The following is a 23,390-nucleotide window of genomic DNA, read 5'->3' as shown; positions in this document are numbered from 1 at the left end:
GCCGGCGCTGCAGCTCACTAGGCTAATCCTCCGCCTAGCGGCGCCGGCACACCAGGTTCTAGTCCCGGTCGGGGCGCCGGATTCTGTCCCGGTTGCCCCTCTTCCAGGCCAGCCCTCTGCTATGGCCCGGGAGTGCAGTGGAGGATGGCCCAGGTGCTTGGGCCCTGCACCCCATGGGAGACCAGGAAAAGCACCTGGCTCCTGGCTCCTGCCACCGGATCGGCGCGGCGCGCCGGCTGCAGCGCGCCGGCCGCGGCGGCCATTGGAGGGTGAACCAACGGCAAAGGAAGACCTTTCTCTCTCTCTCTCTCACTGTCCACTCTGCCTGTCAAAAAAAAAAAAAAAAAAAAAAAGAACACAAGATTGGGGCAGTACTGTGTCATGATGGGTTAAGCCCAAGTCTGCAATGCCAGCATTCCATATGGGCACCAGTTCAATTCCCGACTGCTCCACTTCCAATACAGCTCACTGGTAATGTGCCTGGGCAAGCAGTAGAAGATGGCCCTGCACCCTTGTGGGACACCCAGATGAAACTCCTGGCTCCTGCTCACTCTCTGCAATGCTTTCAAATTAATAAGTCTTTTCAAAAAAAAAAAAGGCCCACAAGATCAAGACTTTTCCTAGAAACAATGGCTAAGATGAAAGGGAGAAAGGAGAGTGGAAGAAAGATGCAAGTCTAACTCAGCCCATCCCAGCCCAAGCAAGTTAGGATTCATGGAGAAGAAAGCACAAGGGAACAGCCTTGGACCACAACATTCCCTACAAGGTACACTCAATAAACTTCACTCTACTCTTTAGCCACGCTGCAAAACGAGCTCTCTGATTCCTTCCTTTGGTTTTAAAAGCTGCAGGGAGTTCATGAATCACATCAATGACACGGTTTCAGTAGAACTGTAATCACTCCACCTGAGCTTCCCTTCCTTCTCTGCCAAGGCAAGAACCTTATAAATGTGAACAATATTATAGGATACTAAATATAATATACAAAATATAAATATTAGCCAACCATATCAATTAACATGTATCAGAAACATTGAGCTCTCCCTAAGGTAAGAGCTGGTTGGTTGGGGAAGTCTGTCTTTACAGGATTTCACCTTCCCAGAGCTCAATTGCCATAGCTCTGCTAAAGATGCTGCCTCAGCTGCCCACCACCCCGTCCTCATCTTATTGGGAATTTGACCTCCCTTTTGGCTATCTCAGACCTATAACTTGCCTGCTTTATGACATCATTCTCCACCTACCTTGTAGAATCTTGGGGTTTCCTCATAGTTATTTATAAATAAATGTGGATCATCACACAAGTGACCTAGGAGCAATGGCTAGTGACCACTGGCCGGTAACCAGGGCCAGTGACCTTCATGCTGGACAGATGAGTTCCTTGACACCAGTCACCATGACATCCTTGTAGTATCAGTTCCTCACCTTTATTTCTACAGTTGAAGTTTGTTCTTCTCCGATCATGTCAGGTAAGGAAAGAAACTTTTGCACATTCTTCATGAGATGATTTTATGCCTAAACTCAGTAGGCGTAAGATTTCCTCAAAACAAGATTCTTGACTAAAGCAATAGAGTCAAAACTACTACTGATGAGAGTAAGTACTAAACTAGAAGTCTGGAGACTTAGTTCCAGGTTTGGTTTGACAGTTACTAGCTATGTGACTGTGGACAAACCATTACTCACCCAGAAAATCTGCTGTCTCATTTGCTACATTAGGATACTAGATTGGTTATTCTCTCTGCTCCTTTTCCTTCCTACTATTGAAACCTACAGGATACTCATATACAAAATTAAAGACTTGTTAAGACAAAAGGCAAAAGTTTGGAAGGTATAGAAAACTAGCAATAGATAAGGTGTTCAATAGTCCCGCTGCAATAATATTTCAACTTTAGCATTTCAAGTAAATGCTGCTCACAAAGTAATAGTCACATATTTTGGAGTTTCCTATCTACATTAGACTAAAATAGAAAACCAAGAGAGAGGATGGGGAGGCCTATGCTGTGCAGAGGCAGATATCTGGGGAAAGGGAGTTTGGGACAACAGCAACTGGGAAGAGGCAGGAAAGAGAAATGATGGCCAAGAAAACGTAAGAATTAAAAAGCTCATGAGCATAGAGTATTTCTTAAAGAAAGAAGAGCTGCCTTGGCATGAAATGTCGACGAGAAGGTAATATTTTATTTTTTATTATTATTATTTTTTTCACAGGCAGTGTGGACAGTGAGAGAGAGAGACAGAGAGAAAGGTCTTCCTTTTGCTGTTGGTTCACCCTCCAATGGACGCCGCGGCTGGCACACTGCGCTGATCTGATGGCAGGAGCCAGGTACTTATCCTGGTCTCCCATGGGGTGCAGGGCCCAAGCACTTGGGCCATCCTCCACTGCACTCCCGGGCCACAGCAGAGAGCTGGCCTGGAAGAGGGGCAACTGGGTCAGAATCCGGCGCCCCGACTGGGACTAGAACCCAGTGTGCCGGCACCGCAAGGTAGAGGATTAGCCTAGTGAACAGCGGCGCTGGCCAAGAAGGTAATATTTTAAATTAAAGTGAAACAGCATAATGTAAAATTTACTCAGAGCAGTGTAAATCCTTAACGTATTAGGAAGGAAACTAAGGTTAGAATAGGGTGTCACTGGGAAAGCAGCTTTTAGAAAGTCACATTCACTTGGTTGGGTTTTATTTCCCACTGCTTTTGAACATGGATGACACTAACAGTTTTGAAAACGAACTGAGAGATGGGTATCAGAGCTAATACATCCTCAAAACAAGATTCTTGAGTAAAGCAGTTATCTAGGGGGCTGGGGAAAAGGGATTTTCAGTATTCTAGTTCATGCTCATTTCACACTGTAAGTCTGTTTCCACTGACAGTGGAGAATCCTCGGCATTATCTTTCATCAGGCCAATCCCATCCCTAATGGAGGGGTGAAACTGTCCCTCATGACTGAGGGGCACAGTGTCACTGTGCAGGGCAAAGTGATTATCTCTTTTTTAAAAAATGTTTATTTATTTTTAGAAAGTCAGAGTTCCATAGAGAGAGGAAGAGAGAGAGAGAGACAGAGAGACAGAGACAGAGAGAAAATTTTAATGAACTGGTTCACTCCTCAGAGGGTCACCAACAGCCATGGCTGGAGCACCCAGAAGCCAGTAGCCAGGAGCTTCATCCCAGTCTCCCACATGGACTGCAGGGGCCCAAACACTTGAACCATATCTGCTGATTTCCCAGGCCCTTATCAGAGAGTTGGGTCAGAAGTGGAACAGAAGGGACATGAACCAGTGTCCATACGGCATGTCAGCAGCTTTACCTGCTATGCCATAATGTCTGCACCAAGTGATTTAAAAAAAAAACTCATCTCAGATTTACTTTGTAAATGTAACTCATTACTTCTTAGATCCTGAAATTTATACTAAAAATACCTTACCTACTCCTCCAAATAAGGTTTGAAAATATGATGTATCCTTCTCTGCATCAGGAGGAAAAATTCCCTTGGGTGATAGATTTCAAATCAAGATGCTTTTCATTTTATAATGGTTTTCTTCCAAAAATAGAATATTTACTGATTAACAGTTATTGACTGTTTTTAGAACTAAGCATATAGAGGCCAGCGCCGTGGCTCAGTAGGCTCTTCCTCTGCCTTGCGGCGCCGGCACACCGGGTTCTTGTCCCGGTCGGGGCGCCGGATTCTGTCCCGGTTGCCCCTCTTCCAGGCCAGCTCTCTGCTGTGGCCCGGGAGTGCAGTGGAGGATGGCCCAAGTACTTGGGTCCTCACCCTATGGGAGACCAGGATAAGTACCTGGCCCCTGCATTCGGATCAGCGTGGTGTGCCGGCGGCCGGCTGCCATTGGAGGGTGAACCAACGGCAAAGGAAGACATTTCTCTCTGTCTCTCTCTCTCACTGTCCACACTGCCTGTCAAAAAAAAAAAAAAAAGAACTAAGCATATAGAGAAAGATCTACCTAAAGATAAAAATACACAGGCAAAGAATTTCTGGAAAAGACCCGGGAGGCACAGACAGTCAAAGCCAAAATCAACTATTGGGATTGCATCAAATTGAGAAGTTTCTGTACTGCAAAAGAAACAGTCAGGAGAGTGAAGAGACAACCGACAGAATGGGAAAAAATATTTGCAAACTATGCAACAGATAAAGGGTTAATAACCAGAATCTACAAAGAGATCAAGAAACTCCACAAAAACAAAACCAACAACCCACTTAAGAGATGGGCCAAGGACTTCAATAGACATTTTTCAAAAGAGGAAATCCAAATGGCCAACAGGCACATGAAAAAATGTTCAAGGTCACTAGCAATCAGGGAAATGCAAATCAAAAGCACAATGAGGTTTCGCCTCACCCTGGTTAGAATGGCTCACATACAGAAATCTACCAACAACAGATGCTGGCGAGGATGTGGGGAAAAAGGGACACTAACCCACTGTTGGTGGGAATGCAAACTGGTCAAGCCACTATGGAAATCAGTCTGGAGATTCCTCAGAAACCTGAATATAACCCTACCGTTCGACCCAGCCATCCCACTCCTTGGAATTTACCCAAAGGAGTTTAAATTGATAAAGAAAAAAGCGGTCTGCACCCTAATGTTTATTGCAGCACAATTCACAATAGCCAAGACCTGGAACCAACCTAAATGCCCATCAATGGTAGACTGGATAAAGAAATTATGGGATATGTATTCTTTAGAATACTATACCGCAGTAAGAAACAACGAAATCCAGTCATTTGCAACAAAATGGAGGAATCTGGAACACATCATGCTGAGTGAAGTAAGCCAGTCCCAAAGGGACAAATACCATATGTTCTCCCTGATCGGTGACAACTGACTGAACACCAAAAAGGAAACCTCCTGAAGTGAAATGGACACTATGAGAAATGGTGACTTGATCAGCATAGCCCTGACTGCTAATGGACAACTTAATACATTATCCCTCATAGTATTTTTTTTTGTCTGTTCTACTTAATATGACTGGTTTAATTCTGTAATTATCACACAGTTATTCTTAAGTGTTGAAAATTAACTGAAATGTGATCCCTGTTAAACATAAAAGTGGGAATAAGAGAGGGAAGAGATGTATAATTTGGGGCATGCTCGGGCTGACTTGCCCCAATTGGTAGAGTTGGAAACATACTAGGGGATTCCAATTCAATCCCATCAAGGTGGCATGTGCCAATGCCATCTCACTATTCCAAGTGATCAATTTCAGTTCACAATTGATCATAATGAAAGGACTAAGAGTCAAAGGGAGCACATAAACAAGTCTAGTATCTGCTAACACTAACCGATAGAATAAATAAAGGGGAGAGTGATCCAACATGGGAAGTGAGATACTCAGCAGACTCATAGAATGGCGGATGTCCTAAATAGCACTCTGGCCTCAGAATCAGCCCTAAAGGCACTCGGATCTGGCTGAAAAGCCCATGAGAGTATTTCAGGCATGGAAAGCCAAGACACTCTGGCAAAAAGATCTCTGTGAGTGAGATCCCAGTGGAAAGAACAGGTCTTCAAAGAGGGAGGTGCCTTTCTCTGAAGGGAGGAGAGAACCTCCACTTTGACTATGACCGTGTCTAAACAAGATAAGAGTCGGAGAACTCAAGGGGCTTCCATAGCCTTGGAAACTCATGACTGGTGCATAGGGAGATTACTGATGCCATAAACAGGAGTGTCAATTTGTAAAGTCAACAACAGGAGTCACTGTGCACTTACTCCTCATGTAGGATCTCTGTCCTTAATGTGCTGTACACTGAGGCTTAATGCTATAACGAGTACTCAAACAGTATATTTCACTTTGTGTTTCTATGGGGGTGCAAACGATTGAAATCTTTACTTAATGTACACTAAACTGATCTTCTGTAAAAAAAAAAAAAGAAAGAAAAAGAAACTATCAATTCCCAACTTGACTCTCACTGGGATTAAACATGACAATAGGTCTGATCTGATTTCATCATCATTTAAAAAAAAAATCATCTATTATTTTTCACTTTATGTTTCTGTGTGGGAACAAACTGTTGAAATCCTTACTTAAGGTATACTAAGCTGATCTTCTGTATACTAAGATAATCGAAAATGAATCTTGATGTGAATGGAAGGGGAGAGGGAGTGGGAAAGGGGAGGGTGGTAGGTGGGAGGAACGGTATGGGGGGGAAAGCCATTGTAACCCATGAGACGTACTTTGGAAATTTATATTCATTAAATAAAAGATAAAAAAAAAGATAAAAATAAAAGGTCAAGTCCACATCTCTGACTTTGCATTTATCCAAAACCATTCTCGGACAGTGAGGACATCTTTAGGCTTTGGGGATGATATTTTCCTGGATGTTGAGATGATGATAAGCTAGGTTCTAAGCAGAAATGTAAAAATCTCCATGATACCTCCAGTGTTGTTTATTTCTTTTCTATATGGCTACGTTAATTGAAATATTGCTTCCATTAGGACTGATACCTGTTACTTACTGGGGAGTATCCAGAGCCACACCCATGAGCACAAGAAATCCCTTCATACTGCCTACTTCTCTCTCTGCTTTCTACCAGTTTTCAGTGAAACATTTGTGCAGATATATTATGGCTACCTGGACATTCACATTTACTGCATCTTGCTGCTTGTTATACACCTCTTTACTGATACATTTTCTCTATATGTACTGGTTACAAATTCATTCAAAAACAGCCCATTGTTGGCTACTTCTTGGTTCACAGTATACACTAAGAATATAGATAATATTCACTTGTATAATATTGCAGTTGTGATGAAAGAATTTCATAGTAAATTTACTATTTTTGATTCATGCTCCATATCCCAGTTTTCATTAATATCTATATGTGAGGCTATTCAAAAAGTTCATGGAAAGCAAACTGAAGAGGTGAGTTGATTTTAGTATCAGAAAAGTCTGACGTACATGATAACTTTTTTAAGGTTTTATTTATCTATTTGAGAGGCAGAGTTACAAACAGTGAGAGGGAGACACAGAGGGAAACGCCTTCCATCCGTTGGTTCACTCCCCAAATGGCCACAACAGCTGGAGCTACACCAATTCAAAGCCAGGAACCTGGAGCTTCTTCCGAGTCTCCCACACAGGTGCAGGGGCTGAAGTACCTAGGCCATCCTCTACTGCCCCTCTAGGCCATAGTAGAGAGCTGGATTGGAAGAGGAGCAGCTGGGACCAGAACCAGTGCCCATATGGGATGCTGGCTCTGCAGGCAGAGGATTAACACACTGTGCCACAGTGCTGGCCCCGATAGCATTTTAATAATATGGATTCCCTATGAGATTTTTGAAGACACCACATATGCATAGCTTTCAAAATATTTTGCATCACAGTAAGCTTATATTTCCATCCCATTTTCCAAGAATTTTTGAAGTACTATTGCCTTCTTTTGAGTTCCATATTATTTTGTTTTTCAACATTTTCATCATTTTGTCTTTCCACAACTATTTATATATTCCTCCATATATACGCCATGGAATAAATAACCCTTTTTCATGTATTCATTATCGCTGATACAGCTATAACCACTCTTAGGAGGTCCTTCTGATCTGAGGTCAGAGGCCAGTCTTGAAGAGGATAGAGAATGACCCTTGAACACCAGCTGGACTAGGTTATATGTGACTCTAGGCAATGGCAGGTGCCCTGCACAAACACAACAATGCACCAAAGAGGACAGTGGTCACTAGTGTACTGTTTGCAAAGAAACCACTTTTCAAAGGACCCAAAAATGCCTGCATTCCAAATTCCACTTCTCCCAGGCTCAAGTGTTTATCTGCAGAGTCCTGAAACGGGAGTTGGTTCTGTAACCTGGCAGTGACCCTAACACAATGGGAGAACTCCAGTAAGTCAATCTGATCTCGAGGAGCCTCACTTTCCTCACTGGTAAAATGAGAGTGTTAGAAGTTCTCTAGAAGAATTCAAAATGAATCTTGACTTAAATGGAAGGCGAGAGGGAACAGGAAAGGGAAGGGTTGCGGGTGGGAGGGAAGTTATGTGAGGGGGAGCCACTGTAATCCATAAGCTGTACTTTGGATACTTATATTCATTAAATAAAAGTTAAAAAAATTTCTCTAGAGACTAGTCTACAGTGCTTCACCTCCAGGAAGTCATTAGGAGTCAAACCGGGTGGGGGGCGGTGGCAGGCTCAAGGGAAAGACAGGGCAGGGAGAAGCTGGCTTTAAGTCTAGGCAATGATATATGACTTGAGTCTTCCCCAATCTGTACAAAAATCCAGAATAAACAAAGTGCATCATAAGGGTAGAAAACTTCACTGGCACTTACAGCCTAGCATGAACTCTTTACTTCTTGGTGACTGAGGGAATACTGGTGTTAGACTCTTTCTGGTATCCATAATGCTAAGATAATGATACAACTTCAACAATCTCATCTATTTCCCACCTGTCTCTTGTTTCCTACAGAAAATTTCCAAAATCCATCCCTACTTGGGACTGCAAATTCCCTGCAGCTCTCTATACCTATGGCAAGCAGTGCGGCTTCCCTACCAGGAAGCGTCTGCAACTTCTCCAGGGTATCTGCTCCAAATGTCAGTTCGGCTTGGCTACTGGCATCAGCCACTGGCACCTCTTTCTAGCCACTCATGGGTACTACCTACATTTTACCAATATTTTAATACAACTATGTATCCGGAGTTACTCGCCAGAGCCAGATCTCCACTTCTGCTGCCTCCTATCCAGGTATTTCTGAATGGAATATCACAGGACGCACTGCAAAGAAGTCTTTGTCAAACAGGGACTTTTGTATAACTATCAGTGACAGTGAGACAGGTGTTTCTTCCATGTGTATGACACCCCAATATGACCATACTTCAGGTATCAATAATATGGCCCCTTTTCCCATTACTTGTGCAGGAGCGTCATTCAGATCTCAGATCAGGGACACAGCCTGTCACTTCCATACCAGGAAGGAATCCAGATCTATTACTACAGTCACAGGACAGTAGGGCCTCTATAGTCCAGAAAACGAGGCCCCTGCCTGCAATCCTATGTCTTTTGCTGCGACATACACAGGAAGTGTGGCTTCAGCCCCTCACCAAGATTTGGTGACGGGTCTAAAGAAGATTCAGCCCACAAATGCCCTGCCTCCAGCCTTGTCCTCTGGAATCTACTGCTCTGTACCTGCACAACCCATGACTGGTACGAATATTCAAGGTGAAAGCAAATAAAAAGGTGGCAAATGAATAAGGTCAAAAGAGATCAAATCTGCAGCTGAGAGTGGTAGGTCTTCAACCACTACCCTTGCTCAGTGCTCTGCACTTGCAAACTCTATATAAGAACACCTAATACAGACAGAAGTCTATGCCACATGTAAGAGAAGTCCAAGAACATACTAGCAAATCAGTCTCCCTAAACCAGCACATCACTTCCCGTTCTCCTTTGCTTTAGTCTCTTCATAAGGCACTCTAGACTTCTTCAGTGGTAGTTAGAGTTTTAGTTTACTTAATTGACACCAGGATTTCTGATCCTATGTTCAGAGACCCTGTCCAAGAAAACTGGCCCAGCATCTGGCCTTGCTTATATAGTTCATGACGAAGAGCTCCACCCACTCCTAGGCCATGGTGTGAGGTTTTCATATTCCCCCTGGGAATGGACAGAAATGAAAAGACCCTATATGACAATGCTAGGCTCTAAAACATTTCATGTTTTTCTTTTGATTTGACGTAACAACTCCATGAAGAGAAAAACAAAAAATCTAGAATAGTCACTGCCTAACTCTCTGTCCATGGTCCTTAGGGAGAGCTAGCTAGTTGAAGTGCATGGTTCACATAAAAGGGGCCTGATGCTGCACCGATGTGTAACATAGCTGCTGGCTTACCACAGACTGACTTCTTCCTTGATTCCTTTGCAGTGATCGAAAATTCTCTGCGGATGGGGATTTCTCTGGGATTGCAACCTCCAAGCCAGACACTTTGTCTGCCAAAAACTGCAGAATTTCCCAAGTCCTGCAGTACCAGAAATATCCAGATACTTGACAGTGACTCACCAACTGAGCTAGGAGATATTTCGATCATAGCTCCAGTGCAAAGTCCTCTTAATTTCTGGGCAGTAGCCCAAGTCCTTGGACCCCTGCACCCTCGTGGGACACTGGGGAAAACTCCTGACTCTTTACTTAGGTTCTTCCCAGCCTCCAACCAATACAGCCATGTCAGAAGTGTATCAGCAGTTGGAAGATATCTCTCACTATCTCTCTCCCTCTCTCTCTCTCTCGCTCTCGCTCTCTTTTGCTCTCACTCTGATTTTCTGTATCTCTGCCTTTCAAATAAATAAATAAATCTTTTAAAAAATTTAAACAGTAAAAAAGAATGAAATTAAATGAAAGTTGGATTGGAGAATAGGAGACAAAAGGATAACAATTGAAAAAGTAGGAAGGAGTGTGAACCCAGACTAGGGAAGCCAAAAAGAGAAGGATATTATGGGCTTATTAAGAGACTCAGAAATGGGGAAAATGAGAAGGTGTCCCAAGTACTTGGGCCCCTACACCCAGGTGGGAGACCTGGGAGAAACTTCTGGCTCCTGACTTCGGATTGGCCCACTCTAGCTGTTGTGGCCATTTGAGAGGTGAACCAGAGGATGGAAGATCTCCTTCTGTCTGTCTGTCTCTGTTTGTCCATCTCTCTGTAACTCAGCCTTTCAAATAAATAAATAAATAAATCTTTAAAAAATACTGTAAACAGATCTCTTGTAAATGCTGGCCTTTGTGTCATAAACTACCAGAGCAGTAATTTAGAAATTAAGATTCAGGACACATCTCCAACATGTTCGATTACCGCAGCATCACAGCAGGGAAAGGTGGGCCAAAACACAGTGGGACAGTCCCAGGGAGTGGCAGGGGCTCACTGGTATCCCTCCAGCAGCTGATCCCTGGGGCTGAGGGACCTGCAGCAACAGCAGAGGCCCACCCAGGACAGGCCCTGGGATGTAAGCCATCATCTACTCAATACCTGTATACCAGGCCAGCAGGACGCCCTACCTCAGTTGACCTTCACGACGACACAAGGCCAGCATCAGTGTCCACTGCACTTTTACGACTAAGGGACAGCAATGGACTGGGTCACCTTGCATGCCAAGAGCACGGCCTCAACTGAGGCCTGGGGACAATAGAGTTCTCTGGTTGTGCAAGTGCCTGTATGCCGCCGACGGGACTTTCAGAGAACAGCATCCCAATCAGACAACATCAGACTCCCAGAGGGCCTAAACGTTTAGGTGAGGAGCCTGCCGGGGCTTTCTACTGTAACTTGGCCGTGTGTCTCCAGGTTGCCCCATCACCATTAACTGTGGCACTTCAGGCTTGGGGCAGCCATTTCCACAGCGTGAGAGCTCGTGCACACCAGGTTGCCCACAGCCACATCACAGGTCCACAAGAACAAAGCATTTTGGGTGTGGCCTCGAGGTACCAATGGGAGGAGGGGGGCCATGATGAGGGGGCAGGAAAAAAAGGGGGTGGGGAAAATGGGGGATTGTACTCTGGCAAAATTAATAATTTATGTTTTTAAAATTATCTTTGGAGATTTATTAACAGAACAAAATTCACCACTTAAAAGTGTGTGATTCATGGCATTTGGTATATTCATGGATTGTACAACCATCATCACCGTCTAATCCATAACATTATTTTTAAGATTTATTCATTTTCTTGAAAGTTACTTACACAGAGAGAGAAGGAGAGGCAGAAAGACAGAGAGAGAGAGAGAGAGAGAGAGAGAGAGAGAGAGAGAGAGAGGTCTTCCATCCGCTGGTTCATTCCCCAATTGTCCGCAATGGTTGGAGCTGGGCCAATCCGAAGCCAGGAGCCAGGAGCTTCTTCTAGGTATCCCACAAAGGTGCAAGGGTGCAAGGGCCCAAGAATTTGGGGCATCTTCTACTGCTTTACCAGGCCATAGCAGAGAGCTGAAGTGGAGCAGCCGGTACTCGAACCAGTGCCCATATGGGATGCTGGCACTAAAGGCGGTAGCTTTACCCGATATGCCACAGCACCAGCCCCTACTCCATAACATTTTGAGCTCTGAAAAAAGAAACTCTCCACCCATTAGTAGTCACTCCCCACGCTCTCCCCTCTCCGGCCCTATCCAATTTCTATGGCTTTGCCTTTCTAGATAGCTCATATAGATAGAAATGTACAATGTATGGCCTTTGGTATTGAATTCTCTCGCTTAGCATAATGATTTCAAGGATTGTCCATGTTATATTTTGTGTACTGTATTTCTTTTCTTGATTGCACAAATGCTATTGCAGAAACTTGAATAATCGTGTGTGTGTGTATATATGTGTACTTGTATAATTAGTCAGCCTATGGCACTGTGTGTTCACCTGCTGCCTACAGTGCCAGCATACGATATCCAAGTGCCAGTTAGAGTTCTCTTTACTCCACTTGCTATCCAGCTCCCTCCTGATGCACCTAGGAAAGCAACAGAAGGCCTAAGTGCTGGGGTCCCTTCCACCCACGTGGCAGTCTGCTCCAGACTTGGCTGTTGCAGCCATTTGGGGTGTGAACCAGAGAATCAAAGATATCTTGCTGTCTTTGTCTTCTCTTCCTCTCTTCTTCATTCATAGGGCCTTTCTATTAAATAAATGAATACTTAAAATACGATAAATACATGTGATGTGTCTTATAATGTGGTCTTATAATGTGGTTTCCTTAAAAATAAGCCAAGAGGACAGGGCCTTGCTGTGGCGCAGCTGGTTAACGCACTGGCCAGAAGCACCGGCATCCCATAAGGGTGATGGTTCGAGACCCGCCTGCTCCACTTCCGATCCAGCTCTCTGCTAAGGCCTGGGAAAGCAGTAGAAGATGGTTCAAGTGTTTGGGCCCCTGCACCCACTTGGGACACCCAGAAGAGGCTCCTGGCTCCTGGCTGCTGATCGGTGCAGCTTGGCCGCTGTAGGCAATTGGGGAGTGAACTAGCAGGTGGAAGACTTCTCTCTCTCTCTGCATCTCCTCTCTCTCTGTAACTCTGACTTTCCAATAAATCAATAAATCTTTAGAAAAAAATAAGCCACGGGGACTGACACTGTGAGTCAGCAGTAAAGCTGCTGTCTGGAGATCCACCATCCATATGGGCACCAGTTCTAGTCCCGGCTGCTCCACTTCCAATCCAGCTGCCTGCTAATGCGCCTGAGAAAGCAGCAGAAGATGGCACAAGTCCTTGGGCCACTGCATCCTCGTGGGAGACCCTGAGGAAACTCCTGTCTCCTGGCTTCGGCCTGGCCTTCCCTGGCTGTTGTGGCCATTTTGGGGGTGAATCAGTGGATGGAAGAACTCTCTCTCTGCCTTGACTCTCCATTTCTGTAACTCTTTCAAATAAAATATATAAATCTTAAAAAAAAGACAAGGAAAAAAGAGCACTTAGAAAAACAACTAGAACCCTTAATAGACATCTATATTCTGCAAGCACTAATGGATGACATGAATGAGGTTAACAGGACATAAAATGATATCAGCAAACACATTTAAGATATTTATCTCAGTGTACAGAATTCATGAGAATTTCAATACTCCACAATTACATTTTATTATTCTTAAAGATCAGTTTATTAGTGCACCAAGTATACACTATGAATATTTAAAAGCTTATTTTCACCTTATTTGAAAGTCAGAGCAAGAGAGAGAGAAATACACAGAGATCTTCTACCTACTGGTTCACTCCCTAAATAGCTACAACAGCAAGGGCTGGGCCAGGCTGAAGCCAGGAGTTCAGAACTCTTTCCAGGTCTCCCATCTGAGTGTCAAGGACCTGAGTATTGGACTCATAGCCTGCTGCATCCCAAGAAGCATTAGAGGAGAGATGGTTGGAAACAGAGGTGCTAGGAGTTGAACCAAAACTCTGATTTGGGATGCAGACATTGCCATCAGTGGCTTAACCCGCTGTACCTCACTGCCAGCCCCTCAGCTATATTTAAAAATATATATATTGAATCATCTCTTCTCCTAATACAAAATATAGCCAAAGTATACCAATCTGTTTCTTACAAAAACCACAAAAAATGCACAGATACCCCTTGTCTCCTGTCCCCTCACTTTGTGCCCTATTCTTCATTAATGTCTTCTTTCTTTAACTAGTCTCCTCTTCATTTTGTCTGCTCTTGCACTGAAACATAGCAGACAGACAGAACCCTAGAGGTCCAAGATTCTATAGTGGCTGTTTATAAGGGGGAGGAGGTTACAGTAACTGTCACACTGCATTAGCGTATTTGAGAAAAGTTATGCTAAATGCCTCTTAGATATAAAGGAACAGAATGCCAGCATGCCTTCATGGCTCAAGGAACCAGAGGCAGCAAACCATAGGCAAAAAACCACTACCTTTAGCTAGGAGAAGGCAGACTGGCAGTCACTATTCTCTAGTGCTTGCTTCCCAAAGAAGACCCCTGCTTCTGCAAGTTGACAACACATAACATTAGTAAATGTAAGACCACAGGAACAAGTCTTGTTCCAAACACAGTGGCTAAGATGAAAGGGACAAAGAAAGATGCAAGTCCAACTTGGCCCATCTAAGCCCAAGCAACTTAGGACTCATGGAGAAGAAACCACAAGGGAACAGCCTTGGACCACACCATCCCTACAAGGCACACTCAGTGAACTTCACTCTACTCTTCAACCACGTTGCCAAAGGAACTCTGGGTCAATCCTTTAGTCTTTAAAAGCTCCAGGGAGTTCACTAATCAGATCAACCAGATCCTTTCAGAAGCACCATAACCGCTCAATCTGGACTTCCCTTCCCTTCCTCTCCAACCCAGGAAACTGTACAAATGTGTATGATACTATATACAATACACAGAAAGTAAGTAAGCATTGATTGATTCCATTAATGAACATGTATGAGAAACATTGAGAAGATTTCCCCGTTTAACAGCTGCGTGGCTGGGGAAGTCTGTCTTTACAGGATTTCACCATCCCAGAGTTCAACTGCCATAGCTCTGTTAAAGATGCCGCTACAGCTGTCCACCATTTCCTCCACCCAATCTCCTCTTCTCAATGGGAATCCTGACCTCCCTATTGGCTACCTCAGACCATTAAACTGCATGTTTTTGACATCATTCTCCCACCAAACCTGCTACCACCTGGTGGAATCTTGGGGTTTCCATGGAGCTGTCTGTAAACAAATTTGGAACATCGCAAGTGACCAGTAGCCAGTGACCTCCATACTGGACACATGTGCTTGCTGGCACCAGCCAGCCAGTCATCCTCTGTATCGTCTCTTCTACCTTCATATCTACCGTTGATATTTCCTCGTCCCTGACCATGTCAGGTAAGAAAAGAAACCTTTAAAAGTTCTTCATTACATGTTTTTTCCATGTAAACTGAGTAATACAGTCCAAACAGCTTGGAACGATGGGGTTAAATATTGAACTAGAGGAGCTGGCGCTGTGGCACAGCAGGTTAACGCCCTGGCCTGAAGTGCCGGCATCCCATATGGGTGCCTGTTCTAGTCCTGGCTGTTCCACTTCTGATCTAACTCTGTGCTGTGGCCTGGGAAAGCAATAGAAGATGACCCAAGTACTTGGGCCCTGCACTCGCGTGGGAGACCCAGGAAAGGCTCCTGGCTCCTGGCTTCAGATCGGCACAGCTCCGGCTGTTGCGGCCATCTGCGGAGTGAACCAGCGGATGGAGGACCTCTCTCTCTGTCTCTACCTCTCTCTGTAACTCTTTCAAATAAAAACAAATAAATCTTTAAAAAAAAAATATTGAACTAGAAACGTGGAGACTCAGTTTCGAGTTTGGCTTTACCAGTTACTGGCTATGTGACTTTGGACGAATCACAACTCTCCCAAAACACCTGTTTCCTCATTTGCTATATCAGGATAGTAATTAATTCTCCCAAATCCCTCTCTTTTCTTTTGTTTTATCTGATAGAATTAGACAGTGAGAGAAAGAGACAGAGAAAGGTCTTCCTTCCGTTGGTTCACTCCCCAAATGGCAGCTATGGCCAGTGCTACACCGATCCAAAGCCAGGAGCCAGGTGCTTCCTCCTGGGCTCCCATGCGGGTGCAGGAGCCAAAGAGCTTGGAAAATCCTCCACTGCCCTCCCAAGCCACAGCAGAGAGTTGGACTGGAAGAGGAGCCACTGGGACTAAAACCCGGCACCCATATGGGATGCCAACGCCGCAGGCAGAGGATTAACTAAGTGAGCCACAGCACCAGCCCCTTCCACTTTTTTTCTAATATTGAATCTTAAAGGGTATACACACAGAAAATGAAACCAGAGACTGTCACTTGAGAGTGCTTGTTTCAACAGAAATAGAGGGAAAAACATCCAGGACATATAGAAAACTAACGGTATACACTAAGATTTTTCAACTCTAATAGTCTCCCTCCAAAAACATTTCAACTTTAGTATTTCAAACTGAGTTCTGTTCAAAATGCAATATTCACATATTTTGGGGTTTTTTATTTAATATAGATTAAAAACAGAAAATAGGGAGAGAGGATAGAGATGCCTGGCCTGTACATAGGCAGATATTCTAGGAAAAGGAACTTTGGGACAACAGGTGTTGAGAAGAGGGAGGAAAGACAAAAATGACGACAAGGAAATTTCAAGAATTATAGCGATGAGCAGCATAGAGTATTTCTCAAGGAAAGAAGAGACTTTTGGGCATGGAATGTTGAGGAGGATATAAGATTTTAAAGTAATGAGCACAGGGTGGAATTTACTCAGAGCAGCGCAAATTCTTACATTAATGTACCAGAAAGGAAACCAAGGCTAGCACTGAGAATCCCTGGGAAAGCAGCTTTTCAGAAAGGCATACTCAGTTGTTTGGTTTTTGTTTTTTCCCATGCCTCTTTGAACATGGAAGACACCTGACAGCTTTGAAAATGAACATCAGAAATGTGCACTAGAAGTGATGCTTCCTCCAAACACGGAACTTGACTAAAAGCAGTTAACTTGGGGACTGGGGGAAATGGGATTTTCAGTGTTCTTGTTCATTCTGATTTTTAAACTGCTGTCTATTTCTATTATCAAAAACATTTTTTAAATGATATATCCTCCTCTGCAGCAGAAGGGCAAATTCTCTACTCTGCAACAGGAGAACAAATTCCCCAGCTGTGACAGATTTCAAGTCAAGGCTGTCTGTCATCTTTATAATTATTTTCCTCCAAAAACAGAGTACCTGTGGATTAACAGGATCAACAGTCATTAACTGTTGTTAGAACTAAGCAAAAAGTGAAAGACCTACCTAAAAACAAAAGTAACAGGTTGAGCCCCACACCTCTGGTTTTACATTTCTCTAAAACAATTATTTGGTAGTTACGGTCTTTTCTAAGCTTTGGGGATGACATTTTCCTATAGGCTGAAGACGATAAGGATCCAGGTTTCAAGCATACATATAAACATTTTCATGATACCGTCAGTGTTCTTGTTGGGTGTTTAGATGGCTGTAGTTATTGAAATTTCTATTTCTATAAGATTGATATCTGTTACATACTGGAGACTATTCAGAGTAATATGAATGAGCATAATAAAGGAATCTATTTACACTCAGTTTTTGGCTACCTGTTTTGGACTTGTTTTTGATGAAGTATTTGTTCACATACATTATGGGTACTTACACATTCACTGCATCCTGCTGCTTGTTATACACTTTTTCATTGATATGTTTTCTCTATATGTGCTGGCTAGAAATTCATTGAAAAGTCACCTAAAGTAGGATGTTTTTGTTAAAAAGTATTCACTAAAAATAGAGTACACAATATTCACTTGCATACTATTGCAGGTTTGATGACAGAACCATGTGGTAATCTACTATTCCTTGCTGTTTGTCATATATTCCAATACTCATTAATATCTACATATGAGGGCATTTCAAACAGATCCTGTAAACACTAAGTTACTGTGGTGTCACAAATATTTAGCATCCATACATAGTTTCTTAATGGCATACATTACCATGAGCTTTTTCAAGACCCTTCATATGAATAAAGGTCAAAATATTTTGCATCAAAGTAATCTTATCTTTTCCTCCCACTTTCCATTCACTTTTTGAAATATCCTTATATTCTTTACAGTTCTGTCATATTATATGTATTTCAGGATTTTCATCTGTCTTTCCAGAACTTACTATATCTTCATCAACATAAATCACATTAAATATCGCCTTTTCATGCATTCATTATCACTGTTATGACTATAACAACTCTTAGGAGGTCCTTCTGACCTGGGGTCAGAGGGCAGGCTTGAAGACGATAGAGAATAATCCTGGAAAACAAGCTGGACTAGGTTATGTGTGGACTCTAGGCAATGGCAGGTGCCCTTCACAAACACAAAAATGCACCAAAGAGGACAGTGGTCACTAGTGTACTGTTTTCAAAGAAACACTTTTCAAAGGACCCAAAAATGCCTGCATTCCAAATTCCACTTCTCCCAGGCTCAGCTGTTTATCTGCAACGGGAGTTGGTTCTGTAACCTGGCAGTGACCCTAACACAATGGGAGAACTCCAGTAAGTCAATCTGATCTCGAGGAGCCTCACTTTCCTCACTGGTAAAATGAGAGTGTTAGAAGTTCTCCAGAGACCTCCTCGTTCTACAATGCTTCACCTCCAGGAAGTCCTTAGGATTCAAACGTGGGGGGCAGGCTCAAGGGAAAGAAGGGCAGGGAGAAGGCAGCTTCTAGTCTAGGCAATGATTAATGTCTTGAATCTGCCCCACACCTGTACAACAATCCACAATAAACAAAGTGCATCATAAGGGTAGAAAACTGCTCTAGGAATTATTGACAATCATGAATGTCTGAATTTTCTGTGTTAGGACTATTGGTATTAGATGCTTTCTGAGGACAATAATCTTAAGATAATGTTAAGATTTCATCAATCTCTTCTATATTCCCATCTCGCTCTTGTTTCCTACAGAAAATTTCCAAAATCCATCCCTACTTGGGACTGCAAATTCCCTGCAGCTCTCTATTCCCATGGTAGGCACTGTGGCTTCCCTACCAGGAAGCGTCTGCGACTTCTCCAGAGTGTCTGCTCCAACTGTCGGTTCGGCTTGGCTACTGCCATCAGCCGCTGCCACCTCTTTCCAGCCACTCATGGGTAGTGCCTACCTTTGCCAACATTCTAACACAACTCTGTTGTCTGGAGTTACTGGCCAGAGCCAGATCTCCACTTCTGCTGCCTCCTACCCAGGTATTTCTGAATGGAATATCACAGGACGCACTGCAAAGAAGTCCTCGTCGCTCGAGGACTTCACTGTAACTCTCATTGACCAGGACACTGGTGTTTCTTCCATGGCTATGACAGCCCAATATAACAAAACTTCAGATGCCAATACCATGGTCCCTCTGTATCCATCACTGCATCAGGGGACAGCAGCTCAGATTCCAAATCAGGGAAACTGCCTGTCCCTTCCATATGCAGAAGGAAGCCAGGTCTACTACTATAATCAAGGCACAGTAGGGCATGTGCTCTCTGGAGAACTTGGCCCCTGTCTGCAATCCTATGGCCCTGTGACATACATGGGAAGTGTGGCGTCTGCCCCTCAACCAGAAATGGTGATGGTGCTCAAGAGGATTCAGCCCACAGATGCCCCACCACCAGCCTCGACCTCTGGAATCTACTACTCTGTGCCTGCTCAACCCATCACAGGAACAAGTTTCCAAGGTGAGTGCAAACAGTTAGGCAGGAAAGGGATAAGGTCAAAAGCAGATCAACTCTGCAGCAAGACTGGTGGCTCTTCAACCCTTACCCTTGCTCGGTGCTCTCCCTTTTGAACTCTGTATAGGAACACGTAATCTAGATGGGCAATCTATGCTACATGCGAGAGAAGCCCAAGATCATACTGAGGGATGCCACATTTTCACTTCCTTAGCTGATCAGCTTCCCTAAACCATCACATCACTTCCCATTCTCCCTTGCTTTAGTCTCTTTGTAAAGCATTTCAGAGTTCTTAATTTCAGAATGACAGTTTTAGTTTCTTAGTTTCCTCAACTGACCCCTCCCCCCCATTTAAGATCACGTGTTCTGAGATACGGTCAAAAAAAAAAAAAAAAAAAAAAAAAAACCACAGGCCCAGAATCTTTGGTTGCTTGCATCAATCATGAGAAAGAGCTCCACTTCCTCCTACTCCATGGTGGGAGGTGCTCGTATTTGCCTAGAAGAGTGGACAGAAAACAAACATCCAATATGAGAATGCTAGGTTTTGTGAAACATTTTGTTCTTTAAAACCACTTCCCCTTTTCTTTGCTGTAATGATCCAATGAAGACAAAGCCAAGGAAACGATGATACTAGAGACAACTAGGCCAAGGACTAACTCTCTGTTGCCTTTGTCCTTAGGAAGATCTAGTCATATCCATGTCCACTGGCTGGAAAGTGCTTAGATTCTGCACTGATATGTAGTGCGGGCGCCTCAAATACCACAGACTGATTTCTTCCTTGATTCTTTTGCAGTGATGGAAAATTTCCCAGGGATGGAGACTTCTTCCCGTGGATTGCAACCTATAAGCCAGACATCCTGTCTGCCACAAAGTGCAGAATTCCCCAAGTCCTGCAGGAGCAGGAATATCCAGATACTTGACAGTGACTCACCATCTGAGACAGGGGACATTTCAAAGATAGTTCCACTGCAGAGTTCCACTAATCTCTTGGTACTACCTCTAGATCAAAGCCAGGAGAAAACAGAGACTATCAATTTGGGTGACATCAAAACCAAGCTTTCCAAGCCACTGGATGCCTTCCAGGACCCAGCAGAAAACCAAGATCTTCCACTGCTCCCTTTGGAAATCCCTGATAGAGGTCAGCTGCTGGCTTGTGTTGATAACCCTGTTTGCCCACAGAAGCAGCCTGATCCTACAAATGCCATTCTGGGAAATAATCTCAGCCTTGAGGATCAAGGGTTACTGGAAGATGGGACTGAGGCTAGCAATGGCTTTGCAGACATTACCACACTGGTGGAGGAGATTTGCCTTCCCCAGATCTTCAGTTCCTTGGAAGATCTTGACCAACCCAATGGTCCCATGGCAAGCAATGCCACAGATACTGGAGACATCCAAGGGACTCAGGTGCAGGACAGTTCAAGAGACATAAAGGGTCTCTCCGATGTAGTCAGGAAGAAAAAGCGTAAAGCTGCTGAACCGATCAATGGTAGTAGCAAAACCAAAATCCAGCCAAAGGACCCAGAGTTCCTATTAGAGGGAGAAGTGGTTCCTTGCAGTGCTGCAGCCTGTGACAGGGATCCTGTGAATATGGCCAACAAATCAAACATCAAACCTCAGAAAGCTGCATCTAGAAGGTCCAGGAAAACCAAGTGCGATGGGCAAGCAAAGGCCAGAAGAACCAGAGAAAACAACTCTACAAAAGCTCAAGAGAGCAAGCAGTCAGGGAGCAAAGTCAAGGCAGGAGACAAACCATCTGTCCCCAAGACAAAGAGGAAGAGAAATCCACCTGAGCTTACCCAAGAGAGCTTCAAAAAACCTAGAAGCTGCCTAGGCATGCACATGCTAGAGTCTGTGCAGGTTTTCCATGCGCTGGGGAAGAAGAGCGATAAGAAAACTGGCCTCTCTTCCTACAGGAACCTGGGAAATTCAAGCAACATCAAAGACCCCTGTGTATCCTCAGCTATCAAACCATTGCTAACAACCCCACAGCAGGGTGCAGGTGCTGAGATAACACAAGTCAGTGCCCAGAAACTGGATGGTGAAGCTGACAAAGGGTGCGCATCTCCATCCGTGTATGACCTGCCACCACCTGGAAAGGTGAAGTTGATACCTCTGCCGTTCCCCAATGTCAGTAAGCCTCAACCTCAACCTGTTCCTCGGAGGCCACTGTCTCTTGCCTCACACAGGCCCACTCTGGGGAACCCTGCCCGGCCTGCTTCTACTAATCCAGCTCAACCTACTACAGTCAATCCATCCCAAGCAGCTCCTGCCAACACATCTTCCATGGATCCTGCCAGACCAGCTCGGCCAATTGCAGCTCGACCAGGTTTGATGCACCCTACCCGGCCTAGTATCCCTCTATCTGCTGTCTCTAGGCCTGCACCTAACAAAACATCATCTTACACTTCTCTCAAGTGGAAGCCTGTTTCTGCTGCTGTGGCCAAGCTCCAGTCACCACCCAACCCTCAAAACCCATTTCTCATCCAAGATTTCAGCCACCAACCAATTCCATGGAGGAAACCTGATATTCTTGGGCCTGTAGTGTCAGATCCCATCACAGAAGAACAGAGGCCAGAGCGAGAGGCTCTGAAGAGGCAGGCTCAACAGCAGCGTGAGAATGCTGCCAAATACACCTCTATGGGGAAACTGCAGTTTTTCATCGAGAGGGAAAAGGAGATGGCTATCTCTCGATACTATGGCTATGCAGTGTAAGAGTTACTAAGACTGTTGATAGCACTTGGTTTTCCACATCTATATACATACCTATAGCAAAATACATATTTCTCTATTTATTTATATATTTTTAAGTATTAATAAAATGAAATAAAGATAATAGAATTAATTTATAGATGATTAATAAAGAAGTCTTTTGAGTTTTGACAAACTGTTAGTTGTGATTATTCTTTGGTGGAGGTGGTGTTCTAAGTCTGCATTAGAAAGTATGAACTCAAAGTGGGATGGGGAAGTAGGCGAATAAAGGGTAAGAACTGAGTAAGGAGAAAGGAGTGTGATCCCAGACTTGGAAATCCAATAGGAGAAAGATTTTTTAGGCTCAGTCATAGAAAAAGGAATGGGTGAAATGGCAGAACTATGAAACAGAATCAGAAGACAGGACTAAAAAAACAAGTACAGTTCCACTAAATTTGACCATGGCACAAGACAAGTATGGCTAAACATGAAAAATATAAATAATTCTTTTTTGTGTCTGAGTGCCAATAAAGCTTCATCCTTTTTTTTTTCCCCAGAAACCTTTTATTTAAGGTATACACACTTCAAGCATTTCCTAAATACTACTTTAAACACATAGTGATTCTTCCCATCATACCCGCTCTCCCACCTGCACTCTCACCATTCCACTCACAATCCCACCCTTCTTACTCCTCCTGCTCCTATTCCCATTCTTATGTTTAACTAAGATCTATTTTCTATTAATTTCATAAACATGAAATTTACACTAAGTAAAGAGCTCAACAAATAGTATGAAAAAACAAACCTGTCCCTCAACAGTTGAGACAAGGGCTGTTCAAAGTCATTGCATCTCGAAGTGTCAATTTACGTCTACAGATGACCTTTAGGTGCTCTATTAGTTACCACAGATCAGAAAGAACATATGTTAGTTGTTCTTTTGTTCTCACTTATTTCACTAAATAATATGTTTTCCAATTACACCCATTTTTTTTGCAAAGGACAGGACCTTATTATTATTATTTTTTTGGACAGGCATAGTTAGACAGTGAGAAAGAATGAGAGACAGAGAGAAAGGTCTTCCTTCCGTTGGTTCATCCCCAAAATGGCCGCTATGGCCAGT

The 23,390-nt window shown here is 43.7% G+C and overlaps 1 protein-coding gene across 1 annotated transcript; it reads left to right on the top strand.

Moving 5' to 3' along the window:
* Positions 1-1,459: 1,459 nt before the first annotated feature.
* Positions 1,460-22,294, top strand: LOC100351137 (uncharacterized protein C2orf78). Its single transcript, XM_089327060.1, has 5 exons — positions 1,460-1,466; positions 8,448-8,583; positions 15,166-15,242; positions 18,839-19,588; positions 20,376-22,294. Exons 1-5 carry the CDS (start codon positions 1,460-1,462, stop codon positions 22,292-22,294), a joined length of 2,889 nt encoding a protein of 962 aa, XP_089183186.1.
* Positions 22,295-23,390: the final 1,096 nt, after the last annotated feature.

Source organism: Oryctolagus cuniculus, chromosome 2 (genome assembly GCF_051225735.1).
Source record: "Oryctolagus cuniculus isolate XC-2025 breed Fujian yellow rabbit chromosome 2, ASM5122573v1, whole genome shotgun sequence".
Classification (NCBI taxonomy): Eukaryota; Metazoa; Chordata; class Mammalia; order Lagomorpha; family Leporidae; genus Oryctolagus; species Oryctolagus cuniculus.
The sequence above is the reverse complement of the archived record's forward strand: the minus strand, read 5'-3'. Positions and strand labels throughout refer to the sequence as shown.

What these genes read in the sequence shown, in the direction of transcription:
- LOC100351137 (XM_089327060.1), top strand. An exon ending in CTCTTTCTAGCCACTCATGG is followed by an intron (nt 8,584 to 15,165) that starts GTACTACCTACA and finishes TGCTGGCACCAG; the next exon opens with CCAGCCAGTCATCCTCTGTA. An exon ending in CTCGTCCCTGACCATGTCAG is followed by an intron (nt 15,243 to 18,838) that starts GTAAGAAAAGAA and finishes TGTTTCCTACAG; the next exon opens with AAAATTTCCAAAATCCATCC.